Genomic DNA, 26,538 nt, shown 5'->3' with positions numbered 1-26,538 from the left:
CAGCATAAGTTCACTGTTTGATAAGAACACTTCCTGTCTACCTACCCCCGCTTTGTTTCGCATCAACGTGGTCGTCGTATCCTAGGGGCGTATTATGGGTGCCACCTTGAAAACAAGCTCACTAAAAAGGACGGGACAACGCTGGACAATCGACAGTCTGTATTTCAGTGGAGATCACGTACGTATACCTTCTGCAATGAAACTAGACATTCGCACACGTTGCAGCTCGCATGAAGAACTCTAAAAGTAGAAACACGAAAAAGGCGTCGCTTTCGATGTTAATTTATCTCAGTACTCTCAAGTATTTAACAATTTATTTATTTATTTATTTATTTATTTATTTATTTATTTATTTATTTATTTATTTATTTATTTGTTTTGCACTGAACAGAATAACTGAAATGTCACTAACGCAAGCATATCCTTTTCCGATTATAGCGTGTTCCTGTATATTTTCACGCTGGCTCTTTGCTTTCCCAGACCCATGAATGGTAGCGTTCTTAAATAACAGGGTACACTTATGTTTTTCTTAGTGCCCAGACAAATCCGCCCCGTTATCTGAGAATGGAAGCCATTCATGCTGTATGAGCCGGGCATTAAAACTATAACTACCTGCCAACTAGCTTAGTTCTCCCTTATACTGCAGCATTTCCTGGCCTGTCTGTGTCGAAATATTGACGTTTTATATATCTTTAAAAGGGAAAATAAAGCGCTAAGGGTGAGAGGGATTTTCTTCCGCTCCTCCCATTTCAATCCAAGCTGTATGCCATCAAAATATTATTCACCTTGCACCACAAGGCACCCTTTTAGTTGCCTGCTATGCTCGCGTTCAGTTAAGGTAGAAATATCGCTCATCCCAGGCATCAGAAAGAATTTCGCAAACGACAGCTCAGTAAGGCAGTGTGGCTAGCGCAAAAGGAGCCCACAAACTGAAAGAGAAACGACAAGAATCAAGCTAGTTCTGTATGCGTGCGTGTGTGTGTGTGTGTGTGTGTGTGTGTGTGTGTGTGTGTGTGTGTGTGTGTGTGTGTGTGTGTGTGTGTGTGTGTGTGTGTGTGTGTGTGTGTGTGTGTGTGTGTGTGTGTGTGTGTGTGTGTGTGTGTGTGTGTGTGTGTGTGTGTGTGTGTGTGTGTGTGTGTGTGTGTGTGTGTGTGTGTGTGTGTGTGTGTGTGTGTGTGTGTGTGTGTGTGTGTGTGTGTGTGTGTGTGCGTGTGTGTGTGTGTGCGTGTGTGCGTGTGTGCCTGCGTGCGTGTGTGCGTGCGTGTGTGTGTGTGTGTGTGAGAGAGAGAGAGAGAGAGAGATCTGTTGGGCTGGCCCAGGTAAAAAAAGAAATGCGCAAAGTGCCTGTCTTACAGTATTGCAGCAGTCTTCCAATGTTATGCTATTTATTTATTTATTTATTTATTTATTTATTTATTTATTTATTTATTTATTTATTTATTTATACATACTGCACCCTCGATGAGGCTATGGCAGGAGTGCGCAAACAAAGCAAACTGTACCAAGCAAATACAAACGTTATATATATATATATATATATATATATATATATATATATATATATATATATATATATATATATATACATACATATATATAAAAAGGCATTGGGAAGCAATGGCTGTCAAGAATTCTTCAATTGGTAGCGAGCGGACGTGTCCAGGCAGCGAATTCCAGAGTTCAATGGTCAGAGGAAAGAAGCTATGTTTGAATGTCTCAGTGGGGGAAAAGAAAGGGATGAGATTCAGGCTATGGGAACTTCTAGTTATGGAAGGCTTGCTGATGTTCTAATAATTATTTAGTGATGGAAGGCGCTGAGAGTGAACCAGTATGTGCAAAAACTTCAAACATTCTATTTGACGGCGAGATGCCAAGATGCTGTGATCATGAACGTACGATCCTGCAGTCTAAATAATACGCACCACTCCGCCATGGTGGTGCAGTGGTTAGGATGCTCGACCGCTGTGCCCAAGGATGAGGGATCGAATCCCGGCCGCGGCGGCCGTTTTTCGGCGGAGACGACAAGCCAAGCGCCCGTTTACTGTACGATGTCAGTGTACGTTAAAGAACCCCAGGAGGTCCAAATTCCCGGAGCCCTCCACTCCGGCCTCTCTCATAGCCTGAGTCGTTTGGGACGTAAAAGCACGAACCAAACCACAAAATGTACTGGAAATAGATCAATATATTTGTGCATGAACGGTTCACAGCTGATAGTTTTGAGTGTTTCTTGAACTCCCGATGTCATAAATAGCCAGGTTTATGAAATTCTCACATTTGGGTACCATGAAGGTTCCATGACTGAAACCATAAACGTCTAAGCTACAGAGTGATAGTGTCTCCACTGTGCTAGAAATCTATTAACATTTCGCATACGGCTGGACGGGTTATCTCTACTATACCTAGAAACGGGCATTAATTTTAATGTTGTATACACGCTCAGTCTCTTGACCGACAGGGCTAAAATAGACGTCTATGGGAGGCGTTAAATATCCAGTCTAATTACCTCATGGACTCTTACTAATGTTTTTGGTTTGCTCAGAAATCAACCACTTCCCGAAAAAAAAAAAGAAATAAAAGGCTAGGCCCGCCGGCTTTCATTAAAACGTCATCTCACTGTCATCGGTCATCTACTCTCCGTTTTCTTTTCCTTTATTCATCGGCTTGTTGCCTCGTAACAATATATATATAGGGATCTCAAACAACTTTCTCGATTATCCTTTTTTTTTTTTTTTTTTTACAGACAGTTTCGGGCGGTGGAAGAAAATTCGGGAAAGTTGTGTCATCCTTATTGAATTTCCCTGGCCCATTTGTCAAAAGCAAAAAGTGACTAATTTATTTATTTATTTATTTATTTATTTATTTATTTATTTATTTATTTATTTATTTATTTATTTATTTATTTATTTATTCATTATGCAATTACATAGTTAGGCCGGTTGCAATTATGCAGATATATATAAACATGTTGGCCGCACCTATAGCTATCATTTATGGTGTACGTTCTTTTTTTAGGTTTCAGCCTGTTGTCCCTGATCGTTTTATTCTTTTTTTTCTTTTCTGATCATTTTTTCTTTCATACTAAATGGTGTAAGCGATTATCTCAGCTCCTAAGATACATTTACTCTATTTCTCTAAAAGGCCTACCTTAAATGTTTTACATTTTACTGCGTTTATAAAAGTGAGTAGGCTTTCCTTTGGGCTGAGATGCATCCTTTTTAGCGGGCAATTCCTTATTACCTCGACCATTCATCTTCCGCGCTTTGCTGAGATTCTTTGTACCAAGATTGAAACAGACTATTCTATATATACGCCGCATTTATTGTGTTTTTACAGTTGTATCTGTATAGCCTTTCTCGTTTTATTTCTTCATACAGCAAGAGTGGCTTGTAGAGCCACAGACACTCTCACGCAGCTTCAGCGCAGCTTTTCTGATCTGATGAATGTTTAATTGTGACGAACGATCTGATGAATGTTTAATTGTCTAATGCATTTCCTTTTCGCTCGAGTTAAACTCATACGCTTCGTGGATAGTACTTTCTCCAGAATTCACACCGTTCGAATGGATCCTGCTTTCTTGCTACGTCACCAGAGTCAATCTCCAGGTAGTCAGGCGAGGAGGACGTGTACTGGGGCCAGTCCGTGTCGGCGTTTGGTCTGGGTAGGCTGCGAGTGGGGGGAAAATGCAGCGTCAATAATACGCTAAATGAATTGACATTCAAACATAATGAAACCTTGAACAGATTAGTTGCATGAAGCTCAGAACCCTCATTAAAAATTAACACAGCGAAAACTAAAGCAGTTTTCTTTTTTCAGATAAAAAAACTAATCACTCCTTACGTTACCCGTACTTATGTGTGGCTTTCAGCGCATTGAAATAACTCCCTCAGTAAAGTGTCTAGGAGTCCTGCTTCATTGCAATTTTTCCTGGGACTCGCACATCGATTACGTTGCCAAAAAACTGGCGAGAGGCACAGCCATGTTATGCAAAGTTCATTTTTCATCACCTCTAAGAATCAAGCTTATAATTTATAACGCACTATTTTATCAAACATTTGCTAATGTGATTTGGTGTGGGGTACAGCAGCATGGTTAAACACAGATAGGTTACTTAAAATACAGAAGGCTGTTCGTAAAATTACAAACGCCCCGTTTAAAGCTCATACAAAACCTCTTTTCGCATTTATAAAAATTGTGACAGTAAATTAACTATAATTTTTGTTGCTGAAACGTTATGAAAGATGCCAAAAAAATATAATATATTTTACAATGATCTAGCTAACTTACACCCCAACAGCATTTATTACTTAACACGTCAAAAGCGCGAATAGTATGTACCATCGCCTCGTATAAATTACGGCTGTCAAATGCTGCGTTTTAAACTCCCCAAGCTATCTTAACTCACGTTAAGATAGTTTAACCTGCTCTACACGCTCTTCAATGAATTGATCTGTATTTATTGCGTCTCTATACGTCAGTGTTTTCACAGTTATCACTTATGTGTTTTTCTTGTTAAGGATTTTTATTTTTTTTTTGTCTGGTAATGCTTAGCTATGTAAAATTATTTTGTTGTTATGTTTCTCTTCATGTTCTGTCCGTGCTCTGTTGCTGCCGCTTTTCCTGAACGTATACGCTGGCATCACCTCTTCGTAAAGCCAGTTCAAGGCTTTTTGTTGCACCTCTAACATCCTTAATGATGTTAAATAAAGGTATTTGTATTTGAATTTGTCTCTATATTTGTACACCCGGCCCTGTAATTCACTTGCTTTAATATCAAGAAGCTGGAATTCGAGATGCCATCAATCACACTTGTTCTCGGTGTCAGTTCGAAGTAGCATTCGAAATTTAATACGAGCGCAGATTGAAAAGTGCATCGCACCAGGCGTTCAAATCAGCCGCTCGTTTACAGTGCCGTGTTCTATATAGCTCGTATAGAAAACATTTCAGTGCTGCGCCGAATAGCGGAAGCTTGCGCATTTAAAAATTGCACTGTATTTCTTCAACTCTCTCCAAATGGTGCAAAATAATTTTCGAAATGCTCCCGCAGTATTAGCCTTCTGAGGTGTACTAGAATTCGTAATTTCTCATAGTCTGCGTGATATACAAAAGCAGTTAAAGTCAAAAAACCTTTTTACAAAAAATGAGAAGGGTTCAACGCTGCTGAACCGATATGGAGCGAAGAGCACGGAGCGCTCTTCTTCTTCTTCTCCTTCTTCTTCTTCGCTGCTGTTCACGGTCATTCGTGAATGCGGCCACGGACTACGCGATGCGCCGAAACCTGGCGCAGTATTGGCAATAAAACAAAAGCAGAGTATCGCCGTCAGGACCAGATAGCTATAGGTTGCCTATTAGGAATGGCTGCGAGACGAAACTGTCGGCAGTGGGTACATTCGATCTTCCAGTCCCGGACTACTTGCTGGCAGGTCTCGGCTTCCACTCTTACAGGAAGTAGCGGGATGGTCACATGACCTTGCAAGCTCCCTCCATCGGGTGCTTTTAGCAAATGATGCCAAATGCCAACCATCAGACACCACGACTCCTATTTCTTTCGCAGTGGCGCCGCGCGCACGTTTATCTTTTGGCGTACATGTAATATTAAATATAGATAACACAGTCGCGAATCAATCGGTGCTCTTCACGAACGGATGTGACATGCCTGAATGCCAAGCGTTTTACAGAACTCAGTTTGGTATACGGTTTGCTTGACGTTGCTGCTCGCGTAGTTCTTCCAAGGGCCAGCTCACTCCACTCGAAAGCAGGCGAAAACGTTAGCAAAAGCATTTACAACAAGGGTTAGCTGCTACAGGGCACAGCGGTTTACTTGCGACAATTTCAAACCTGCGCGTTGAAAGGTCGCGAAACAGGTGATGAACTTGTGGACAGCACGAACAAACAATCCATGCTCAGGGCTCTGGACCCTTCTGTGGGCTGAAATTCAAGACAAGAAAGCGAACGCGAAGATTCAAGAATAAAACGTCTTACAGCTGCTTAGAGACCAGCTACGGAGTGTGTGTCATTGTTTAGCGCACGATATTTCTGCAGTAACACGAAAAACACTCATTTGGTTGAAGTCTAACTCAATATGGCCGTCGGCCCGGAAGCTGTACTGGTTGGCGGAACTTCTGGGCTGTCCGAGGAAAATTAACGCCGGACAACTCTCAGAAAGCAGTCCAGGACTGCCCAGGACTGAAAATCTAACGTGCTCAGAGGAGCCTCTGCAGCTATAGAGATAAGTATGCCCACATTCTTACTGAACGAAAACTACCCATCATTTTCCAAAAACGAACGACGTGCGTTAATCTCTAAAATGTTTCAGCTGATTTTACTCATATTCCTGTTCCTTACACTCGCCTTTACTGCCTGTAAAGGATAAAGTAAAGCTGAACTCAGGCATTTTTTCAACTATAGCCTTCTCGACTTCTCGCGTTTTGCTAACGTTTGTATGCATTCAGCGCTCTAGTTAACGACTTGCACAAGCAGATAGACTTAGATAGACTGACTCACGAGTACCGTTCCTTAATGTACAGAGGCACTGGCGACTCTGTCTGCGGCGGCAAGAAAAAGATCACAGCGCTTCTACAACATCATCAAACAGAGTTGACTTACCCAGTTCTAACAAAGGATGTCAACGTATCCACCATTATTCTGCTAACGGCTGCGTCCTTAGAAGAAAATCTTTCAGGATGCCTCAGAGGGACACCGAACAAGAACGGGACGTCGTCGAAATGTGTGCTTCCAAACCAGTCTGGCCAGCGACTGAACGTGGGTCGGTAGCTAAACTTGTAGAAGAAAGCTTTCATCGGTCTGTCTCCGTAGGATTCCGCGAAAAACACGGCCGGACAGTTCACGAAGATGTCGCCCAGCGCTTGAGCCAACGCACTCCTTACCGAGCCTTCGCGATCGTCACTGCTGTTGCCGAAGTAGAACTCAGCGACCTCATCGCGAGACGAGGAAGGAAACAGAAAGAGAGCGTCGTTCAGTGCGCGCATCGCGGACTCTTTAGAGACATCGGACGAAACGGACTTCGGGTCGAACACGGCTCTTTGAAACGCCATTCCCTGCGAGTAGCCGGCTTCGGAGGTGGCACCTATAAGGATATCCACAGGGAGGACGTTTCCTCGGGCGACGGCCCGCACAGGGTCCATTGGAACCAACTCGTCGCGGTCCCTCGGCCAGAATGTGTAGTATGCCTGCTTGAATATCTCACTTTCGGCCCTAGCTATGGTCTTTGCTTTGGCGTCTCTGAGGCAGCGAGCGACCACCGGAGCTGTCCTCACAGACGTTGAATCACTACACGACAACGCGCTAGTCAACATGAGCGCACGCACATAGCTGGAGCTCGAACTCAGCGGATCCACAAGCCAGTTGGCGGCACCGCCGATGAGAACAGCCCGTCGTATCAGCCGGCGACTAAGCGGCGAGATCAGGTGTAGTCCGACGGATGTTGCTCCAGCATCTTGACCAGCGAGGACAATCCTCTTGGGATCTCCACCGAAGTATTGAACATTGCTACGGAGCCAGCGTAGGGCAAGGTGCTGGTCGTACAAACCCATGTTTCCCGGTATGTCCGACACGTTGAGGCTAAGGAAACCGAAAGCACCGAGCCTGTAGTTGAGCGTCACAACAACGATATCTCCAGATGCGGCCAGCGTTCCCCCGTTGTAGACATCCATAGTGGAGGAACCGCCTCTGAATGCGCCCCCGTGGAGCCATACCAAGACTGCCTTTAGTGGACACGTGGAATTGACTGCGACGCACTCAGTAACCCAGACGTTCAGGTAGAGGCAGTCTTCAGAACTAACGCCGTCGTCAATCTGAAACCACGGCAAGTCTTGAAGGGCACCGTTGAGCTGCATGCATGGAGGTCTGAACTCTGTGGCCAGGATCATCCTGTCCCTCTGCCTGGCTCGCACAGGTCTTGAGAATCGCAAGTGGCCAACCGGAGGCTCCGCGTAAGGTACGCCGAGATACGCCTTCACAGTCTTACCGAGATGCTGCTGCGTCACGCCGTGCAGGGCTGCAGTCTTGGTGACAACAAAGTCGCCAGAGTTGGCGTACGCCCATATCAGCAGGTAGGTAGCTGTGTAGATGCACTGTAGGGCGGTAGAGGCTTGCATTCTAATCCCGTGCCAAAGAGTACGTTGCCTGACACAACTATATGAGCGGCCTTTTTGAAAATGAAGGGAGGCAGCAACACGCGAAGCCAGGCCCTCGGCATCTGACGATTCAACGATGCGCGCATTCGGGGCAGCAAAACGAGCGCAAGTGTCTTATCGTTGCTGTAGTCCACGCTTTCTTCGGGACACGGTTGGACGTCGCTCGGCTGGAACGCCCACGTACGCATAAAGACACTGTTTTCGACAATCTGCAAGTCAATCAGAAGAGAAGGCTGAAAGGGAAATAACTTTGTTCGCCGGCAACCATTGTGACGAGCGTTCAGAAACGAATGTACGTTTTATCACAGATGGACTTGCTCTGAAAAGAACGGGGTAGTAGTTCGGTTTCCTCCTACTGATTTTTTTTTTCCTTTTGCTTGGTGTTGCTTAGAGATGGGAGTTTTTGAAGCGATTTAAAGTGCCACCACGAGCGTACTGAAGGTAAAACCTTTACGACACACTACTCTTTAACCTAGAAGCGGCTCATTTTAATGTCATCCTGCTCATTAACCTATATGAACACAATTGCAGGTACAAATAACAACCAACTTCAATAATGAGTGCAGTAACAAGCTCAAACATTTTTACATTTTAGTCTATTAGAGTCACCTTGTTTCAGTCGTACCAAGAAGTTGCTCGAAGGCATTAGTAGCGGACTTACGAGGAGAAAAAGAAAATAAATTTATATTCAGCATAAATTACACACCCCAAATCCTGTAATGCAGGGGCCGTACAATCAGGAAGTAACAGTAAGATGGTCAAAGTAATGAAATATGCACGAGTAAGAATTCGATGGCTGAGCCTGTAAAGAAACTATCATGTGCATTAATCGGAGTCCTAATTCTTCATAAGTTACGACGTCTAAACACATCTTTCTAGCAGAGAAGTTTTCTCTCCTTTATGAATTTCTTGTGCAGGTGCACCAGAACAGTACGGGCACCAGAGAACTGAGGTGTAAAAGAACACTATCTGCTAGCGAGCCTGTATCGAAAAATAAGCTCCCATTATGGCACCGTATTTCTTGCATCGCTTTTTTCTCTCCGCCATTTTAGCCTTCTTCGTTGGTGCATTACTTTATTTCGACGCAAGACAGAGAAACAGATTTAGTTCTGGGAAATGTGATGTGGTCTGCCGGAGAAGCATATACCTTTGACTTGTTACTCCCCGCTGGTGAATGTGAGATAGAAAGTAGGCGAGTCTCAGGAACAGCTTTATTCTGCTACGAGTAGAAAACACACTCCAGGTGGTTATATCTGCGAGGATATAATGCTCAACTATGCCAGTAAAGGATATATGCCAGCAATGAAGCAGTGTCGCTTCATGTACAACACGTCCTGTAGAAGCCAACTGGTGAAGCTATACCACTTCGGGGTAGTTGGTCTAGATAGTTCATGCTATACGCTACCGCAGTGCAAACAGCACAAAAACGCAGGAAGAAGAACCAGGAAATACAGCAGGAAAGGAGGTCCTGTGGTTGCTGCTAACTGTTCTCGAAGATCATCATTGTCGTCGGCAATACCTAAGACATTTTCAGCCGAGCGTATAAGAACGAAGCCAATATTGCCAACTCCGCCTGTATACGTGTAAGCGAAAGCCGCAGTATACTTCTTGTGGTGACGCGGCCGAACGTCTGTTAAATTCACCTTGAGGAGCCTGTAATGCAAACCGTTCCTGGCTAGCATCTTGTGATACCATGAAAAAGCACCCCTGCTCCTACGCATCACTGATTTAGCTCGCGTGAACGCTGACATTTTCGCCAGCACTCATCACATTTTTTGTGCGTTTGAGCGGTCAATATGTGCTATAAAACATTGAGAAGGGCAACGTAAAAAACTGTCAGTGTAATTGACAACTTTCTTGGCAATAAAATATTTTAGTGAGCCTAAGTACTGATTCGAAAACAAGAAAACAAAACCAACGGCGACATACATGCCAGTGTTCTAAACTTAGAGCACGTACACCTGTTCCTTGCCAAGCTGTCGCTGTTCAAAACATTTTCACATTTGTTCTGCTAGGGTGACAAAATAGTCGGCCTTCTTCCGGTCTTTCAAACACTATTTCGTAGTTATCTACACCTTTGCGGCTTACCTTGAACCAAGAGGCCATCAAGCGCCGTTCGTTGACGCAGCTACGAAGGAAGGCCACGGAATACAAACCCTTTGTCCGCCACAACTGCCACCACAGCCTGGGCAGTTGACGCTCCGCTCCAAGTAGCAATTATATGTAGAAGACGCTGCTGGACGCTGACAGCGCTGGTCAGAAGGCCCGTCCCGCTCGGATACGCCAGGCCCTTTGTATTCGCGTAATTGCGCGTTTCTCGCTGACTTGTCCATCCGTTTCCGCCGCATAAATTCCTGGACGCAGCCGTCAGTGTCTTGAGAGTGTTCTGCTTTGCGATGATAGAGACGTCGCTAGGTCCCTCAAACGGGTCATCTCCGTGAAGGCGATGCAGGATTCCTACAATACACGACTGGGTTGCGAGTACAAGTGTACTACAGGACACAACTCGAGAAAAAAAAAACCGTTGCTGTAAAACGAAAAATTAATGCTTGTTATGTGGTAGTTAGTAGTAAGTAATAAGCATCAAGCTCTCGTTCTAAGCATTTTTTTCCTTTTTCTGACCTCCTGCGTGGGCATACCAGACTTGTTTTAATGTGTACATTCTTGGCTTATGCGCTGTTACGACCAAGCATCCGCATTTGCGCGCTCTATTGTTCGCCTGTGGGCATGGATAAGTGCTGTGAATATGTGGTGATGGTCCAATGGCTCTAAGTGAGCCTGTTTCCAGGAATCCTGTTTTGTAAGCCTGTTTTGCTTTGTGGACACTCTGCAAATGCCAAATTGACCCTGCCAAGAGAACGTCTGGAAAAACACAAAGAAACGTCCCCCTGCGGGAAATGCAGGAAGTGCTTTCTTTCTTTTGTTCACCCTTCCAGTCGATAAGCCCTATCGTCCAGTGAGGAATGCCTACTTTCCAAAGGAGACGAAAGAGTGACATGTCCGCTGACGTGCAGGACAAGAAAGGAGCATGACGCATACAGCCATTAAGTGATTTCCCAGGAATGCAGGAAAGATTTGCAATTGTCGAAAACGGACAATGCTGGGAGCGGATGCGGCGCCACGTGCACTCGGGTTTCTGAGAAGTAAAACCACTTGTCAGAACCAGCCTGTGGTTTCTTTGCTGAAGAATAGAAATGTACCTCCTCTCCTCGCCGTTCCCAAGCTTTTCCCGCCAACAAGTGATCACGCCCAACGAATGAATGCCGGACCAGTCAGTGCTTCAGACCATCAGTGCAGTGATGTGTTCGATTGGATGCCGATACCTGAGGGGCGTGCCCTGGATTTGGTTGGTCAGCATCTTCAGAGAGGGGCTGGACATAGGGGGTTTTAAGGACGCTGCAGAGCACGAAATGTCGCTCTGAGCCCTGGGTAAACGGCTCATCCAGTCGCTTCTCGCTATGAACTCATAACGCTTGTCATTTTGCTGATGTACCCTTCTTTTTCGTGTAAATAATCTTGTAAATAAGTTTCTCAAAGTGCCATTAAACCTGCTTGTACATATTTCACCAACTTCGAAGATTCAATCCTACTTCAACCCCGAGTCTCTGCACGCTACCAAGTGAAGGCCGGGTCGACGTAGCCCCAGCGTCACGACAGCGCGAAGCGCATTGTATGGGTGTACGGAAAGTGATCGCCGTGGCTATGTAGCTTATATGTCGATTATAATTGAAACTGACTAATCGTAGTTCTCAATTAATTGCTCTTGATTAGTTAATTGTGGTTGAATTGAAGGTCTCGATACATCAATAAGTCATGTATTATTGGATAGAATAAGTCGAGTATAATTTCCCTGGACTAATTCTAGGCTCTAACTAATTATTCATAATTAGTTATTTCTGATGTTGAACGTTACGATACAAAATAAAGTCATATCGTTGGATAGCTTACGTAGAGTATAACAGAACTAGGTTTATTAAGGTATCTCAGTTTTACATGGTTTGATTTTGGATTGTACTCGTCTAGATCTTTCCACGGTATTATCTGCCTTGACCTTCAGGTGTTAATTACAGTTACCTCGTTACCTACTGCTAAAACCTACCATTAGTATAGTGCAGTCATACTTGACAAAAGCTATCCAACATATATGACGATGGTGTACTATTAAGTTCCGTCTTTAATCACAATTCGCTTTTAGCGGTAAATCATTTAAAGCTATAGCTTTTAATGATCACAATTCGCTTTTAGCGGTAAGTCATTAAAAGCTATAGCTTTTAATGATTTACCGCTAAAAGCGAATTGTGATTAAAGACTGAACTTTGGAGTACACCATCGTCGTATATGTTGGATAGCTTTTGTCAAATACGACTGCACTATACTTAATGGTAGGTCTTAGCAGCAGTTAACCAGGTAACTGTAATTAACACCTGAAAGTCAAGGCAAATAATACCGTGGAAAGGTCTAGACGAGTATAATCCGAAATCAAACCATGTAAAACTTGGATAACTCGTCTAAACCGGCTTCAGAAGCACGCAAGAGAATCAAAATATTGGCCTCAATGCTACTATATGAAGTAAAGCATAGCAGGGGGCGGCAGAAATCTACCTGGGTAGATGAGGTTAATAAATTTGGAGGGGTCAAGTGGAGGCTGCTAGCACAGGACCGGGTTAATTGGTGGATTATGGGAGAGGCGTTCGCCATGCAGTCCGGCTGTTTGATGATGATGATGATGATATGTTACAGTTCACAGCAATCATCGCCCTCATACGGAAACAGTCCTGTCTATAGCTACAATGACCTAGTCTAAACCCATATCTGATGCAACCTGTGTCGGCTCCTGAGGGTGGCATTCAATTCATTTGCGATAAGTTGTGGTTTGACAGCGTCCTTATCTTCACCTATTTTCTTTGTTTCTTGCCGCTTTCTCTTTCGCCTCTCATGTCCCGCATTTACCTTCCCCAGTATAGAGTAGCCAACCGTACCGCCCTTCTGGTTATCGCCCTCATCATAGTCATCACCACCAGCCTGACTATACCCTCTGCAATGCAAATGCCTCTCCCATATCCCTCCAATTAGCCCGGTCCTATGATCTCATCCGTCCACCCAACTTTCTGTCACCCCCTGCTACGCTTGCTTTCACTTACCTCCTTATACCCTTCTCGTATTCCTCTTTGTCCTCGTGCTCATTACGTAAACTAATTTCAAACTGCCGTTGAAACGCGGCGCTGACCGTACTGTTTGGTAATATTGTGCACCCCTAGTCCGGCCTGGCAGCGTTTCGATGAGCGTAACGGCCGCGCTAGCCTTCGCTTCTCAACAACCTGTATTGCTTGACCAAGAAACTGTAGAAACCCCCTTTGCCCGGTCCACAGTGCAAGCAACGAGATTTCAGTGATCGTTTTTGAGGCAGGTTCAGTGTGAAGGCGATCATTCTGCGACTCCCGGCGCCAAATATTATCGATATCTTATGCTGCGTCAAAGTAAGAGGTTGCGATGGTTGCATGCCACCTGTGGCATGCAACAACCAGATAATGCTTATCCCGGCGGCAATTGTTTCACCTTGGCGCCACTGAAATATTGATAAAGTTAGCATTAAATTTCAATATTACTAAGGGACTCGGATCTTCACTCTATAAATGGTTGCAGATGGTGTGGACTTAGTATAGTATTATGAGTCATTGTAAGCATAGGTATAGTGACAGCCGATGTAGACTATGTACTATCATAAGTGAGTGAGTGATTAACACGATACACCCTCTAAGTTTTATGTATGTGCCTGCGTCACAGTAAAGTTTTAATGCGATACATATTCGCTGAAGGAAAGTTACGTCATCAAACCGGAAATTACCACTGTACGTTTCGATGTATCCATCTTCCGCCCGTGTCTCCTCTTGTGAACATATTCGGAGAAACAGTTAGCCATCAGCTAGATGACCCATTGAGATGTCTGGTTATTTGCAGACGGATATATAGAGGTTAGCAAACAGAGTCATGAAATAATCACACTAAACGTCATTTAAAGACATCAGCAGCTTGTAATGCTATCGCATTGACAGCACATAATTAGTTAAGCTTCCCTGTAATTTTTTTTCTGTCTTACACGAGCTTTATGCGTCAGAGTTAAGCGCTCTGCCGCAATTTGTTTTTGCCAGAGGAACAAACAAATTACATCAACATAGCTGACTTCTTCCTACCCCGAACCTTGGCTGTATCCTTCATGAAAGGGATCGTAACACTGAAAACAATTTCTCGACCTTTAGAGCACGCCGAAGGCTGATTCGTCGGCAGGAACAGATATTGGCAACTTGCTTAGTTCCCCGCAGCAGCGACCGCCATGGAGATGCGCCCGATCTCGCGGCGCTCGCCGGCGAGCGCTCACTTTGTCATGGGGGCGTGTCTGGTAGTTGGTTGCAAAGACCCCGGACCGCGGTTCAAGCTCAGGTATCGCTTCTCGGCCTTTTGGCTAGTAACGTTCCAAAAGTCCCGGTCAAGTAAACTACACACTCTTGCCGTCTTTCCTAACGTGACGAGCGGACGACGATTCGCTCGAATTCGCATTAAAAAATATATACATATAGCTTCAGCACGATAACTCGGGAGACTAAAGCCAAGATAAAAGATCACAATCCACCGCCCAAAAAGATCAGAACACGCGCCAACTCGGTTCGAAGATAAGGGCTCACGCTTCTGCCGGGATAGCACGCGAGAATTGACGAGATTTGGCTATAATTTACCGAGGTTGCAACGAAAAGTCGCCAGCACGGCTTCCCTTTTTTGAGCTGAGGTGTCATTGTTATTAATGACATCGCTCTAAACTGCTTGATTGCCAGGGCTAATGAAGCCCTTCCTGCCTGTAATAGCTAGGGGCTTGTGATTTCTCTCCAGATAAAGATTTACAGAAGTTTCGACCTCAGCTACTACCGCTCCTGACAACATCGTGCTAGTCCGATAGCTGATCGAGTGATCGCCGCCAACCACGGAAGCAAGACTTGCCGAAGTGCCCCTGCCGTGTGTTCGGTTCGGTGTTTTCGGCATCACCTCACCAATGCGTGCACGCTTCATAGGACGAAGCCGTCCCAAACCTTGATTGGAAGCAGCAAGAGCGGTAAGTGCGGTCGCAATTTGTGCGCTCTGTAATTCGAACGGCTTGATCCTAGAAACTAAAAGGTCGTAGCTACGTAGTCGCCTGTTTTCGAAAGGGTAGAAGTAAGCGTCGAGGTTATTGGCCATTGAACACGAACACATAAGACATTTAAAGTAGAAGTTCAGTTCATCATGGTATCTCAGAATACCAACCATTTTACCTATATGCTGTAGCATCCCCCGGTCAAAAAGAAAGGAACGCCAGCTTAATTCATCGCGAAGAGACTGGTTTGCTATTTGGTGCTCAACACTATAGCCAAACGGGCGAGTTGGTGGAACATATTGGGTGGAAAAACAGCGCTAAAGACAAACACAAGAGCAAAGAAACACAAGACGTCTTGTGTTTCTTTGCTCTGGTGTTTGTCTTTTGTGCTGTTTTTCCATGCAATATTTGGTGCTGTTGGGTGGGACGAGGGGACTTAAAAGTGATGAAAATAAGGGTAAAATGCATTTTTATGAAATATAAAAATTCCTCCCCGCTCGTTGCACAGAAGTCTTCAATGTCTAAGTCAGCACGATGTGCTCAACATGGCTCGCATCGGCATGAGTTCGGGTGCTTGTTTTTTTTTTTTTTTTTTTCTATTTCGCTCCCATTTTCAAGCTATGTGCATGAGAGTTTCAAGCACAAACACAAACTATGCGTGGAGTGGAGGGTAAATGAAATTTTGGCTCCCCGATTGGTGTATATTAAGTTTACGTTTACACCTCAGGACATACACCGCGTTGATTAGCAATAGTTAGCATGAAAAAAAGACTACGCACTGCCACAAGCACTTCGTCTAGTTTGGGTTGATCCCGAAGCGACTTATGTTATGTGCCACGCCGTAGTGGAGGTCTCTGGAAATTTCGACTACCTGGAGTTCTTTAACGTGCGCTGACATCGCACAGCACATGGATGTCTTGCTTTTAGCCTCCATCTAAAAGCGGCCGCCGCATCCTTGGGTGCAGCAGTCGAGCACCTTAACCACTGCGCCACCGCAGCGGTAAGCACTTGGCAAGGTCAGTGGACATAGGTCACAAAGGCGAGGCTTGGCAGTGGTCTGCAACTAATTGCCAGAAACCTCAGCTGTAGTAAATTTTCGGTACTCACAAATACGCGGTGAGAAAACAGCGATAAGATAATAATATGCTTTTCGAGTTCTTTTTTTATATATAAACCAGTATTCTCATTATCTCTTCCGGCCGGCGGCTCTTCTGCCACACACCTACGAATGTTGGTGTCATAGAACCGCACTCTTATCCCATTCAAGCAGTAAAACAAAAAGAGAAATAGTTGAGGCCGTCGAAATCAAGTCTGCAGAGGCTATAAAATGCATCAGCAACGCGTCGTTGTCAGTAAATGAATTAGAATATCTTAGGCTTTAAAGATTAGTTTTTTTCCTTTATGCATACCTGCATGCTTGTGTGTTGTTGTTGTTTTGTTTTTGTTTTTTTCATTTTCTATTTTAGAGCGCAGTTTTGAGATCATGCGGCGGTTGAGCCGTGGCGCCTTTGTTGTGGGTGTAACCGAGCGAAAGAGTGTCACGGGCAACTACATAGTCCCGATCCAAAGGGAATTCCCCATAAGAAAACAAGAGCCGCGAGCTCTGTGCTGCTCACTCTCCGCTTTTCTTTCTCTTCTGGGAAATTCTTTTTGGCTCGTAAAAAAAATAAAGAGTGCTTTGTAACTGCAGATAGTTTCCCTCAAATTATCCGCCTTAATATATAGCATAAACGCTTAAATAGCTCCTTTACACATCATCGCAATCATTCTTAGAAGCTTAGGTCCTCAGTTTCTCCTGTTCCAACAAGAAGAGTCACTATTGGTGTACATTGCTGCAGAGATCCCACAGCCGCTGCAGCCATGCAGTTGGTGCTCAAATTGGAAACGGTCGTCGAGGCAGGCTGGGGATCAGTGAGTTTAGCTATTGATTCTGATTGTTAAAATATAAACAACTTTTTTTTTTATTTTAGATGGCAACGTGAAGTCGGTAGTTCTCTAGGGGAAAAAATCGGCACTTACGACTGTTTACACGTGAGTATGCGTAAAGTTTGTGCACACTCTACGCCTTGTAATAGTTTACTTATGGTGCGATTACTAAGGATATACGTTGCAAAATTTATATCAGTCTCGGCACGACTATAACTAAGTCATAAGTATATCGGCCGTCAAGTTTAATCATTCCTGACTTTTTATTTATTTATTTATTTATTTATTTATTTATTTATTTATTTATTTATTTATTTATTTATTTATTTATTTATTTATTTATTTATTTATTTATTTATTTATTTATTTATTTATTTATTTATTTATTCGATACTGTCAATCCCATCAGGGATCGTAACAGGGCGGGCATTCCAAAGTACAAAGGCACAAAAAATAACAATGAATCGAAGTACATAAAAAATATGACGCGAGATTATACGCAAGAAGATATATGTATAGCAGTTAAACAAGAATGAGGAGCATGTGACAAGGTTTTGGCGGACAAATAAAACCACAAGCGAAAACAGAAACGAAAGGAATAACTTCGTAGTGACATAAGAACTCAATAATTACTGGGATATAAGTAGTTGATTTTCCACACGTGTGCTGAAGGAATTTAATGAAGGGTTAGTAACAATTGATGTGTTCAAGGTGTTCCATTCGCGTATAGCACGAGGAAAGTATGAATGTTTGAAAGTCAGTACGAAATGAAAACTTGTTTAGAGTGTGCATGTGATTATTACGTGTTTGTCGCGTTTGTGATTTGGATATGTATCTTGAAGTGCCGATTTTTAATTAATTGTGTACATGGTTTTAAGGCGCGCTAGTTTTGCTCTGCTTTGAAGGGTTAGTAGTCCTGCGTGTTTGAGTAGTTCTGTTGGTGAATCTGTCAATCTGTGTTAGTTAAATATACATCTGACCGCCTTCCTCTGCATGCCATCTTACATGCCTTGTGGCGCCATACACCGGCGTTTTGTGTGATGTCGTTTACATTTCGCGTCATGGCCGCTGTCGCCGGCTTTTCAGTTCGCATAGGTTGTCTCGTATCGTAGGAAATGTGCTCGCATTTCTATCTGGTTTAGGATAGCGTGAACTTAATGTGGCAAGTGCCTGTTGGCAGGTCGTTTTTGGATGTCGTTTTTCGAGAGGAGCGGAGTTTCTCTCTTACTGGCTCTTGTGATGTTTTCGCTTTAGATTGATCCAAAGGGTTGTGGCAGGAGGTTGTCATAATGTATACAGTTTAATACGACGGCGCTCTGACTGACTCCTGGTTTCCTTCCTAGTGGCACTTCTAAATCTTCCCCTTTGATTGATCTAATTGATTGTGGAGGGTGGATGTTATCATGTGACTTTATGAAGCCACTTTTAGTGGTCTATTACTAGAAGTAGGATATCTGCTTGACTCACTTTGCTTAGCAACACAGCATAGCAAAGCTTTCTCTAACATTAACGGGCACACCAAGCCGCAGCCATTTTTTCAGCCATGGAATAGTTAAACCACAGCAAATCGTGTCTGGCTATGCTTAATCGAGCTTCCACTTTGTAAACTAGATTATCTACAGTCTAATCTGACTTAGCAACAAAGTAAAACCAATTATAACAGTGCTCTCGTTTGCATAACCGGGCTTAGCTGAGCTAGTCGCTTGTCCCGTGTCCCTCCTTTTCTCTTGTGTGCGTGTGAGTTTTTTTGCGCTAAGAATGCCGTCTGTAGCTGAGCTAGAGCGCGGATAACTTTTTTTTTTTTTGTCGCCGGCTCTTAATGGCAACGGAAAGTTATTTAGGGGTGCATTTAGTGAGGACATGTCAAAAAAAAGAAAGCCTCAGCAACGGGCATCCGCCCTTTGGATACCCGGGAGACAGCGAAGAAGGCTACCGTGAAGAATGATTCTACCTATCGTAGGAATGCTTCCGCAATGAACAGAATCAACGGCAGCAACGGGCATCCACCCTTTGGATACCCGGGGGACAGCGAGATGAGACGATGTGCACAAAGGCACACCACCTCGCCTTGTCACACACGGCGGCCGAGTGTACAGCCAGGCCTCTCTCTAATCGCCTGGAGTGCCCCGGATCGGAATCCCGGTCCCCGCATCGCAGCGATCGCAGGCACAAGCGAGATTCGAACTCGGGCCTTCGCGAGTGCGAGCTCGGCACGTTACCCACTCGGCTACCGTGTGGCGCGGCTTCCTTGTGACACTTCTGACTGCTGATTCAAGAGATGCAAATAAGATAAGCAAAGCAGCGTGCGCAGTGACGCAGTGCGTTTCTGTGCAATATTTGGCCGCGGCGATGTAATCGGGAGACATGTTTGACAAGTATGCTCCAAGTATCATGCATCATGCAAGGCTGCAGGGTACAAATGATCTCAAATGCTATAGTGTGTTTATTTCGATGATATGGCTGGCTGAAATGCTCCACGCCTGCAGTGCCGGAAATGACGTCGAATGTCGCATGTCGCGCTTTATTTAGCTGCATGAACGTACTTTTTATCCACGAGTTCACTTTTAGCACTTCCCCGAGAAAAAGAAAAGGAACGAGCAGTGAACACACAATCGAGCTGACATGGACAGATATGAAAAAAAATGCTGTGTTCAGAATAATTAAAATGAAGTGAACATGAATAAAGGTTATGTGAAACACCCGGTATTCTTTTTTTAAATTCCACCTAGTCGAATAATCAGACCGCCCTCAGTAACTATTAGTATTTATTAATATCACTCTAAACAGTTATGTGTGAATAGGAAAGGTTACGAGCGCTGCGAAAACGGGCGGACCCAGCTACGTAACCCTTACAGCACATGACGTCATAGTGTAGGCTCGTTCAATATAATAAAGCCCCGCTTTAAGCAAGCTGTGTGAGCATGCTTGCGTATTTTAGAGGTAACGTGTTCGACTCCGCATTAAGAGCACTGGAAGGTTGATTCTTCATTCCGTCTTCCCACCTTAAAAAGCAAGAAACCACACAGCACGTAATGTATACCGTAGTAAATAGAGACATTTAGTTTAGCGCTGCCGCTTACCGCGACCGTCTACCACTACCGCGCACCGTCAGCACAGCACAGCACACGCTGATAGGTCCGCGCGTGGCGTCCGCCGAAATTTGATAGGAACGTGGCGCCATCTTTCGCCATTGGGGTGACCTGCACATGCGTACTAACGCTCGCGCGGTAACTTAAGGCGGTAGCGGTAAGCGGTAGCGCTAAACTAAAAGTGGAGATTTAGCTTACCGTGATCCGCGATTCTACCGCGCGTGGGCGGGGCTCTCAAGCTGATTGGTCCCGACGCGGCAGGTCTGTGTGCCGGATGGATGGATGGATAGAATATAGGAGCGTCCCCTTTGAAACGGGGAGATAGCGGTAGCTATCATGCTCATTTTTTTCCGTATATCTTAAATATTGTTTTAGATTGATTAACTATACCATCATTCTGTTTATTGAATTTTTGTTTCTACATTACTAACATTATGTCACTTCTCTGCTTTTAAGCCACCAATCTTGCAGTCGTTTTTTGCTAGCTTCCACAGCCGGTTTATTCACCCGGCCACTGGTATCTCTAAACCCCAGAGCTTCAGGAACAGCGACTACGCCTGCATTGACTTCTGGATTACATTCGAGTATAATATGGTCAATTGTTTCACTGGAGTTACCACATACAGCACATGCGTCATCTTCATTGTTAAATTTCTTTTTTAGCTGCGTGTTCTAAGGCACCCTGATCTAGCTTCAAAAAGTAGGGCACTGCCTCTTGAGTTATCAAAGAAATCTTCCTTCCTGATCAGCATTTTCCACTTTCGGTATAATTCCACACTCTGTTTCTTTTCCATCCAATTTATCCAATTTTTACCTTCTGTGTTTTTCACCTGAGACTAGCATACTTACTGGTTAGTTTCCTAGTTCTTTTCCTCCATTGTGAGTCAACGCGTTTTAGGTATAGATTTCAAATACTTCAGCTGCCCATCTGTTACTGTCCAATTTCCTCAGGCGTTCGTCATATAATATTTTACTCTGAGCTTCCGGTACTTCGAAAGATGCCCAGGCCATATCTCCCTGTACCGCCTCATTTGTGATTTTGCCGTGGGCACCTAGGGCTAATCGTCCGACGGCTCTCCGATTTATTTCTAATGTCGACTGTACCTCTGATTTTAGGCACAAAACCGCATTTCCGAAAGTAAGTCCGGGCACCATAATTCCTTTCCATATACCCCTCAAAGCTTCATACCTGTTATATCCCCACATTGCCCTAGGCTTCATTGTCCCGGAATTTATTCGCCCTTTGGTCTTAAGTGATTGCTCATGCTTTCCAATGTATGACGATCCTTCGTTTACCTATACCCCGAGATATTTATATGCTGCTACTCTGGGTATTTCATGGCCTTGTATTTTAAGACCCTGATCAGTTGAGCCGTTGAAAATCATCAGACCTGACTTAACTGCACTAAAACCGAAGCCTTCGTCTCCGCAATACTTAACTAGAGTTTGCAATTCTTCCAGACTCTCAGCTAGCAGCACAATATCGTCTGCATACATCAAACCGGGGAGGCGCTGCTCTACCACCTTTCCACCTAATCTATATGACAGGTTAAAACCTAGGTTATTTTTTTTTTTGTATCCTCCTTTCCAGGTTTATCATATAAAGCATGAACAGCAGCGGTGATAGAGGATAGCCTTGTCTTATTAATCCTTTGCATACTTTGACATCTTCCGTACTTCTTATCCCTTCCCATGTAATTTCTACTTTGTTAACCCAGTATATTTCTTGTAGGAACTTTGTTATCTCATAACCGATGCCTTCTTCTTTTAACATGTTCCACACGAGTTCCCTGTTTACGTTGTCGTACGCCCGGTTTATGTCCAGGAAGGCCATAGGTCTATTTTCCACTCCAGATATTTCGATGCATTGGGTAAGCCCGAACAGGCTATCATCTAAGCAGCGCCTACCATTTCTAAAGCCGTTCCGAAGTTCTCCGAGTATCTTGTTACTTTCTATCCATGCTTGCACCTTAAATTTCACCGCCTGTATGGCCAACCTGTACATAACAGATGTTATGGTAATCGGCCAGTAGAATTTTATGCGCATCCTTTCTCTTTATAAATCAAATTCATTTTACTCTGCCGCCAGCTGTCCGGAATTTGCTTATTCGTTATGACTGTTTACAAAGCTTTTAACAACGTTTTCTTACTTCTTTGACCAAGTTCATTAATCAGCTTGATCGGAATTCTATCTATTCCTGTAGATGTGTTATTAGGAATATTTTTATGCCTTTTTTCTAGTTTACATTCGTCAGTTCTAAGCTGCTTTGTATTCTGATATCTTGTGTTGCTTCTTGATTTGCGGATATTACCCTATCGTTGCTCTGAAATGACTCGGCTAACTGACGTAATGTAGTTCACTGCGTTGTCTCCTTTTAAACAATTTCCCCCGTTATCTTGAATCCGATCTTGCTTTCTTTGATTCTTTTTCCCTAGCCAGCTTATATGGTTCCAGAATTTTCTTGCTCCGCCTCTAGAGGCATCGTGTATGTCAGCCATCCAGCGATCAGTGGACTGTTTTATTTTACTTTGGATGGAGGACCTGTACCTCAAGTTTGTTTTGTCGATATGATTCCCATTGCTGGTCGATTTTCTCCTGAGATACCTGTGCTTTCTTTGCCTCTCAGTGTTCCCTTGAAGTAGCCCGTCGTCGTTCAATGGCTTCCCTGATTTCCTTATTCCACCAGCTCCGTGGCTTCCTCTCCATTCCAGCGGTTTGCTGCTTTAACTTCCCTAATTTTCCTCCTTATTAGTAGTTCTACCTGTTCATAATCCCAGTCTTCCATGGGGCTTTTCTCTATTGCTTCCTCTATGTCTACTGCTATCTGTGCTGTTTGATCGTTGTTTAATTTTGCGTGTACTTTTTGTCTAAGTCCCATTTCTCTTTTCATCAAGGGCCCCATCTGCAGACCAGTACGTTTATGATCACTTCCCAGACTACACTCCCCTTCTTCGTCTATTTCCATTTTTGTGACCTTGCTATAAACTCCCTGCGACATTAGACAGTAGTCAATGGTCATCTGCCTGTTACGGAATTCCCACGGGATTTGGCCCTCGCATTTTGTTTCTCTATTTACTGTAACTAGGTCGTGCCGCTCACAGAAATCTAGCATTAGCTTCCCGTTACAATCCGTGTATCTATCCAGATCGTCGATGTGGCCGTTCTTGTCCCCCAACTGGCTTATATCGTCACTGAGACATTCAACAAGATCCTTGCTTTCTTGCCTGCATTGGGGTCCTGTTCCTAAATAAACTACCCTTAGCCATGTCCTTATGCCGGCAATTGTTCCTGAAACCCAGATACGTTCTTTACAAAATGATTTTATTATTTGCCAATTTGTTCCCTGGTGTATCAACATACCTACCCCTCCACCCTTTTTTTTCCGTTCTCGTTCTGTTGCACCCTTCCCAGACGTATATAGCCTTCTATAAACGGGGATCTTCTAGATCCCTGAGATGAATCTCGCATATAGCGTACACACCTATTTTGTCATCCTTCAACTGCTGTTCTATCTCTAGCGATTTCGCTCTTTTTCTACCTCCTTGCATGTTTATGTTGCTGATCCTAGTGTTAATCTTTTTTTTTTTTGTACTTTTCTTTCTCGACCTCCTCCTTGCCATTTTTTGGGGCTCAGCCGCCGTTATTACGCTTTCGTCTGCTTCACTTGTAACTACCTCTGAGCACGGAGTCCTCGCGGACTCCGTCCACAAAAAACTACAGCCCTGCCTGCCAGGCGCCAGCCGATCTCTGCTCCCACCCTTCTGTTAAAATTAATGCCATCTCGCTGAAAAGCCCTACTAAAACCTGCTTTATGCACCTCCCTGTTTACCTCAACCACTTCGAAACGCTTCTCCAGGCTTAACTTTCTTAAGTCCTGATTAATTGTCACCATGTCCTTTTCCAGCTTTCCGTTCGATCCTAGCACCTCCGGTACTGTGCATACAACTATCTGCGCTTGCTGAGTTATCTCCCTGATATCGTCAACTCCCTTAGCTAAACTTTCCACCACTCCTGCAGCGTCACCATTTAGGACATCGTTTAGCCTCGCGGCTACTATCACCATACTGTGCTCTGCGGAATTTTTCAACAGCCTATTTTTGCTCTCTTTCAGCACTCTTGCCAACTTTCAGTATGTGACGCCATCTATCGGCGTCAAGGCGGGTCTGGGCATGCGCAGTGGAACGCGTGGTGGCGTATCACGGTAGCGGATCGCGGATCACGGTAAGCTAAAACTCTCTAATGACGCGTATGCGCGGCGTATGGCATCATGACTCGAAGGCTATCTGCCAGTGGGTTCGAGTTTTATATGAAGCGTGTTTTCAATGTTTCCAGCCCCTGCAAATGCGAACATAATATGCGGTCCTGCGACATCACACAAACTGCCGATCAATCAATCCATTTGGTCTGACAATCGCGAACTTCCGGTGACTTGACTCCGAAGAGCAGGCTTCACACATCACACAACGTCCTAATGGCGGAGTATAAACTGTATTATTAGCCAGGAACTTCGTTCTCACCCCGTCTTTGTCGTCCTGTAAGTGACCACTAATGGTTCCATTTGTTTTCCAGGTAATCTCACCGTAGACGTCTGCTGCAACGGAGCGCCGACAACCGAAGAGGCGGGAGACCAATAGTCGTGACGAATATTTACAGCCTATACACTTTCAACATCGGAATTACTCGTTTGAAGTGCATCCTAGAATCGTGCGACGAATCAATCGCACCGGAAGTTCGCTTCCTTGCAAACTGCAAACCTTATGTCTACCTCCTTCCTATTGCAGCAGAGGTTGTGCCAGCCGCAATAAAGGACGAAGTGAACTTACCAATTGCCGAGAACGTGTACTTCTGTTCACTTGCATGACGTGCCGACTCCTCTGTTCTCCTTCCGATTTTCACACCAGTTACCACTCTCCCGAAGGTATTTGGTAGCCGAAATAAATCCAGTGCCGAGTAATAAAATGCGGAAATTACGGCGGCGACTGCATTAGCCGGGTATACGTCTTGTCATCCTCAGTGTAAACGTACTCACGAAAATTGTTCCGGATTTTATGAACTTCACTGCCATAAAGCGTGCGCGTACGATATAACAATAATGCCTGCTTGTGAGCACGACAGTGAAGTTGATGCGAACACCACCAGGGAAGGTGCTACGTTCCTGGTGTCGAAGTGCGTTCACTGACAGCGCACCGCCGGCCTCCCCGCTAAGCTTACCATCTGTCCAGAGGGATTTTCCGACATACGATACGCGACAGCGCGCAAGCATACAGGAAAGATGAGCGCTGAGGCGGAAGACAATAATTAGAGGAGTCGAAGAGTCGCCAAACCCAGGTGAACATCACAGCATCGAGTATCGAATCCATTCCACTAGCGTGAGCAGCGAGGATGCCTCCTTAACAGATAAGTTAACAGTGCGCCACTGAGTTCAGACTGTAAGCCGAATTAACGGGCGAACGGTAAGTCGTATACCTGGAGGGCGCTGTCGATAGCAGTCGCAAACGAGGCGGAAGAATAAGCCACCAGGTCAGGGCTGAATACGGAAGATCGCAGCGACAGTAAGGAGACCGCTGAGAACGCGGAAGCCACATGGGAGGCGGCGGCATATGCCGCGGGATTTATGCCGAATGCACAGGGTGCGATCGACTGGACGGCACCACGTCGGGGCTCTTTCCAGGGCTAGCGGGAGCGGCACGCAAGGCGGCGGCATATTCCCGGGCTGATCACGGAAGATCGGAGCAATGGGATGCGGACCGCGAGGGAGCCCTCACCGCAGCCCTCACAAGCCGAACGCCGGGCGGGTGCCAAACTCACGGAGGCCGGACTGAGCGCAGAAGGTGGGAGTGGGCCCTCTCCGCAGCCCGCGGGAGCATATGACATGATCTCCGGACTGAATGCAGGAAGTTATATGCACGGAGCATGGGAGTGACGGGATGAAGACCGCGAGAGCGCACTCTTTAAGGGCTCCGAGAGCGGCACTGAACGCGGTGACCTACGCAGCCGGGGCGCGGGGTGAATGTAGAAGGTGGCAGCACGGAGATGCAGACCGCAAGGCCGACCTCTCCACACACTGTAAGGGAGCCGCATGGGAGGCGGGGGAACAGAGAATTAAATCTGGGGTCAATGCTGAAGGTGAGAGCGCCAGGATAGCGACGAAGAGGAGAGGGACCATGCGGCCGTGCTATACAAGCGTCCCCCTGCCCGGCGCCCGGCTCTCTCAGGGGTGTGCGTTTGGAAGATGCTCTGCTAACC

General features: G+C 45.0%; 1 protein-coding gene and 1 long non-coding RNA gene across 2 annotated transcripts; one reads left to right on the top strand and one right to left on the bottom strand.

The window, feature by feature from the left end:
- Positions 1-3,338: 3,338 nt before the first annotated feature.
- LOC146185720 (acetylcholinesterase-1-like) lies at positions 3,339-8,114 on the bottom strand. The gene is made up of 2 exons (XM_084607901.1): positions 6,604-8,114; positions 3,339-3,663 (listed from the first exon to the last, which is right to left on the bottom strand). The coding sequence occupies exons 1-2, from the start codon at positions 8,112-8,114 to the stop codon at positions 3,513-3,515; spliced, it is 1,662 nt and encodes a 553-aa protein (XP_084464027.1). The 3' UTR covers positions 3,339-3,512.
- A 6,770-nt stretch (positions 8,115-14,884) lies between these two features.
- On the top strand, positions 14,885-25,116 carry LOC146185719 (uncharacterized). The gene is made up of 3 exons (XR_014707813.1): positions 14,885-15,255; positions 17,247-17,307; positions 24,862-25,116. It is a non-coding gene; the product is annotated as an uncharacterized LOC146185719 (long non-coding RNA).
- Positions 25,117-26,538: the final 1,422 nt, after the last annotated feature.

Source organism: Amblyomma maculatum, chromosome 6 (assembly GCF_055883805.1).
Source record: "Amblyomma maculatum isolate TAMU_Amacu chromosome 6, ASM5588380v1, whole genome shotgun sequence".
Lineage (NCBI taxonomy): Eukaryota > Metazoa > Arthropoda > Arachnida > Ixodida > Ixodidae > Amblyomma > Amblyomma maculatum.
Note: the sequence above shows the minus strand (reverse complement) of the source record. Positions and strands in the feature narration are given on the sequence as shown.

Bases quoted from the DNA above. Each gene is read 5' to 3' on its own strand.
- LOC146185720 (XM_084607901.1), bottom strand. From the start codon at position 8,114: ATGCAAGCCTCTACCGCCCTACAGTGCATCTACACAGCTACCTACCTG. The intron at 3,664-6,603 runs GTAAGTCAACTC...CCCCACTCGCAG, and splicing joins ACATCCTTTGTTAGAACTGG to CCTACCCAGACCAAACGCCG.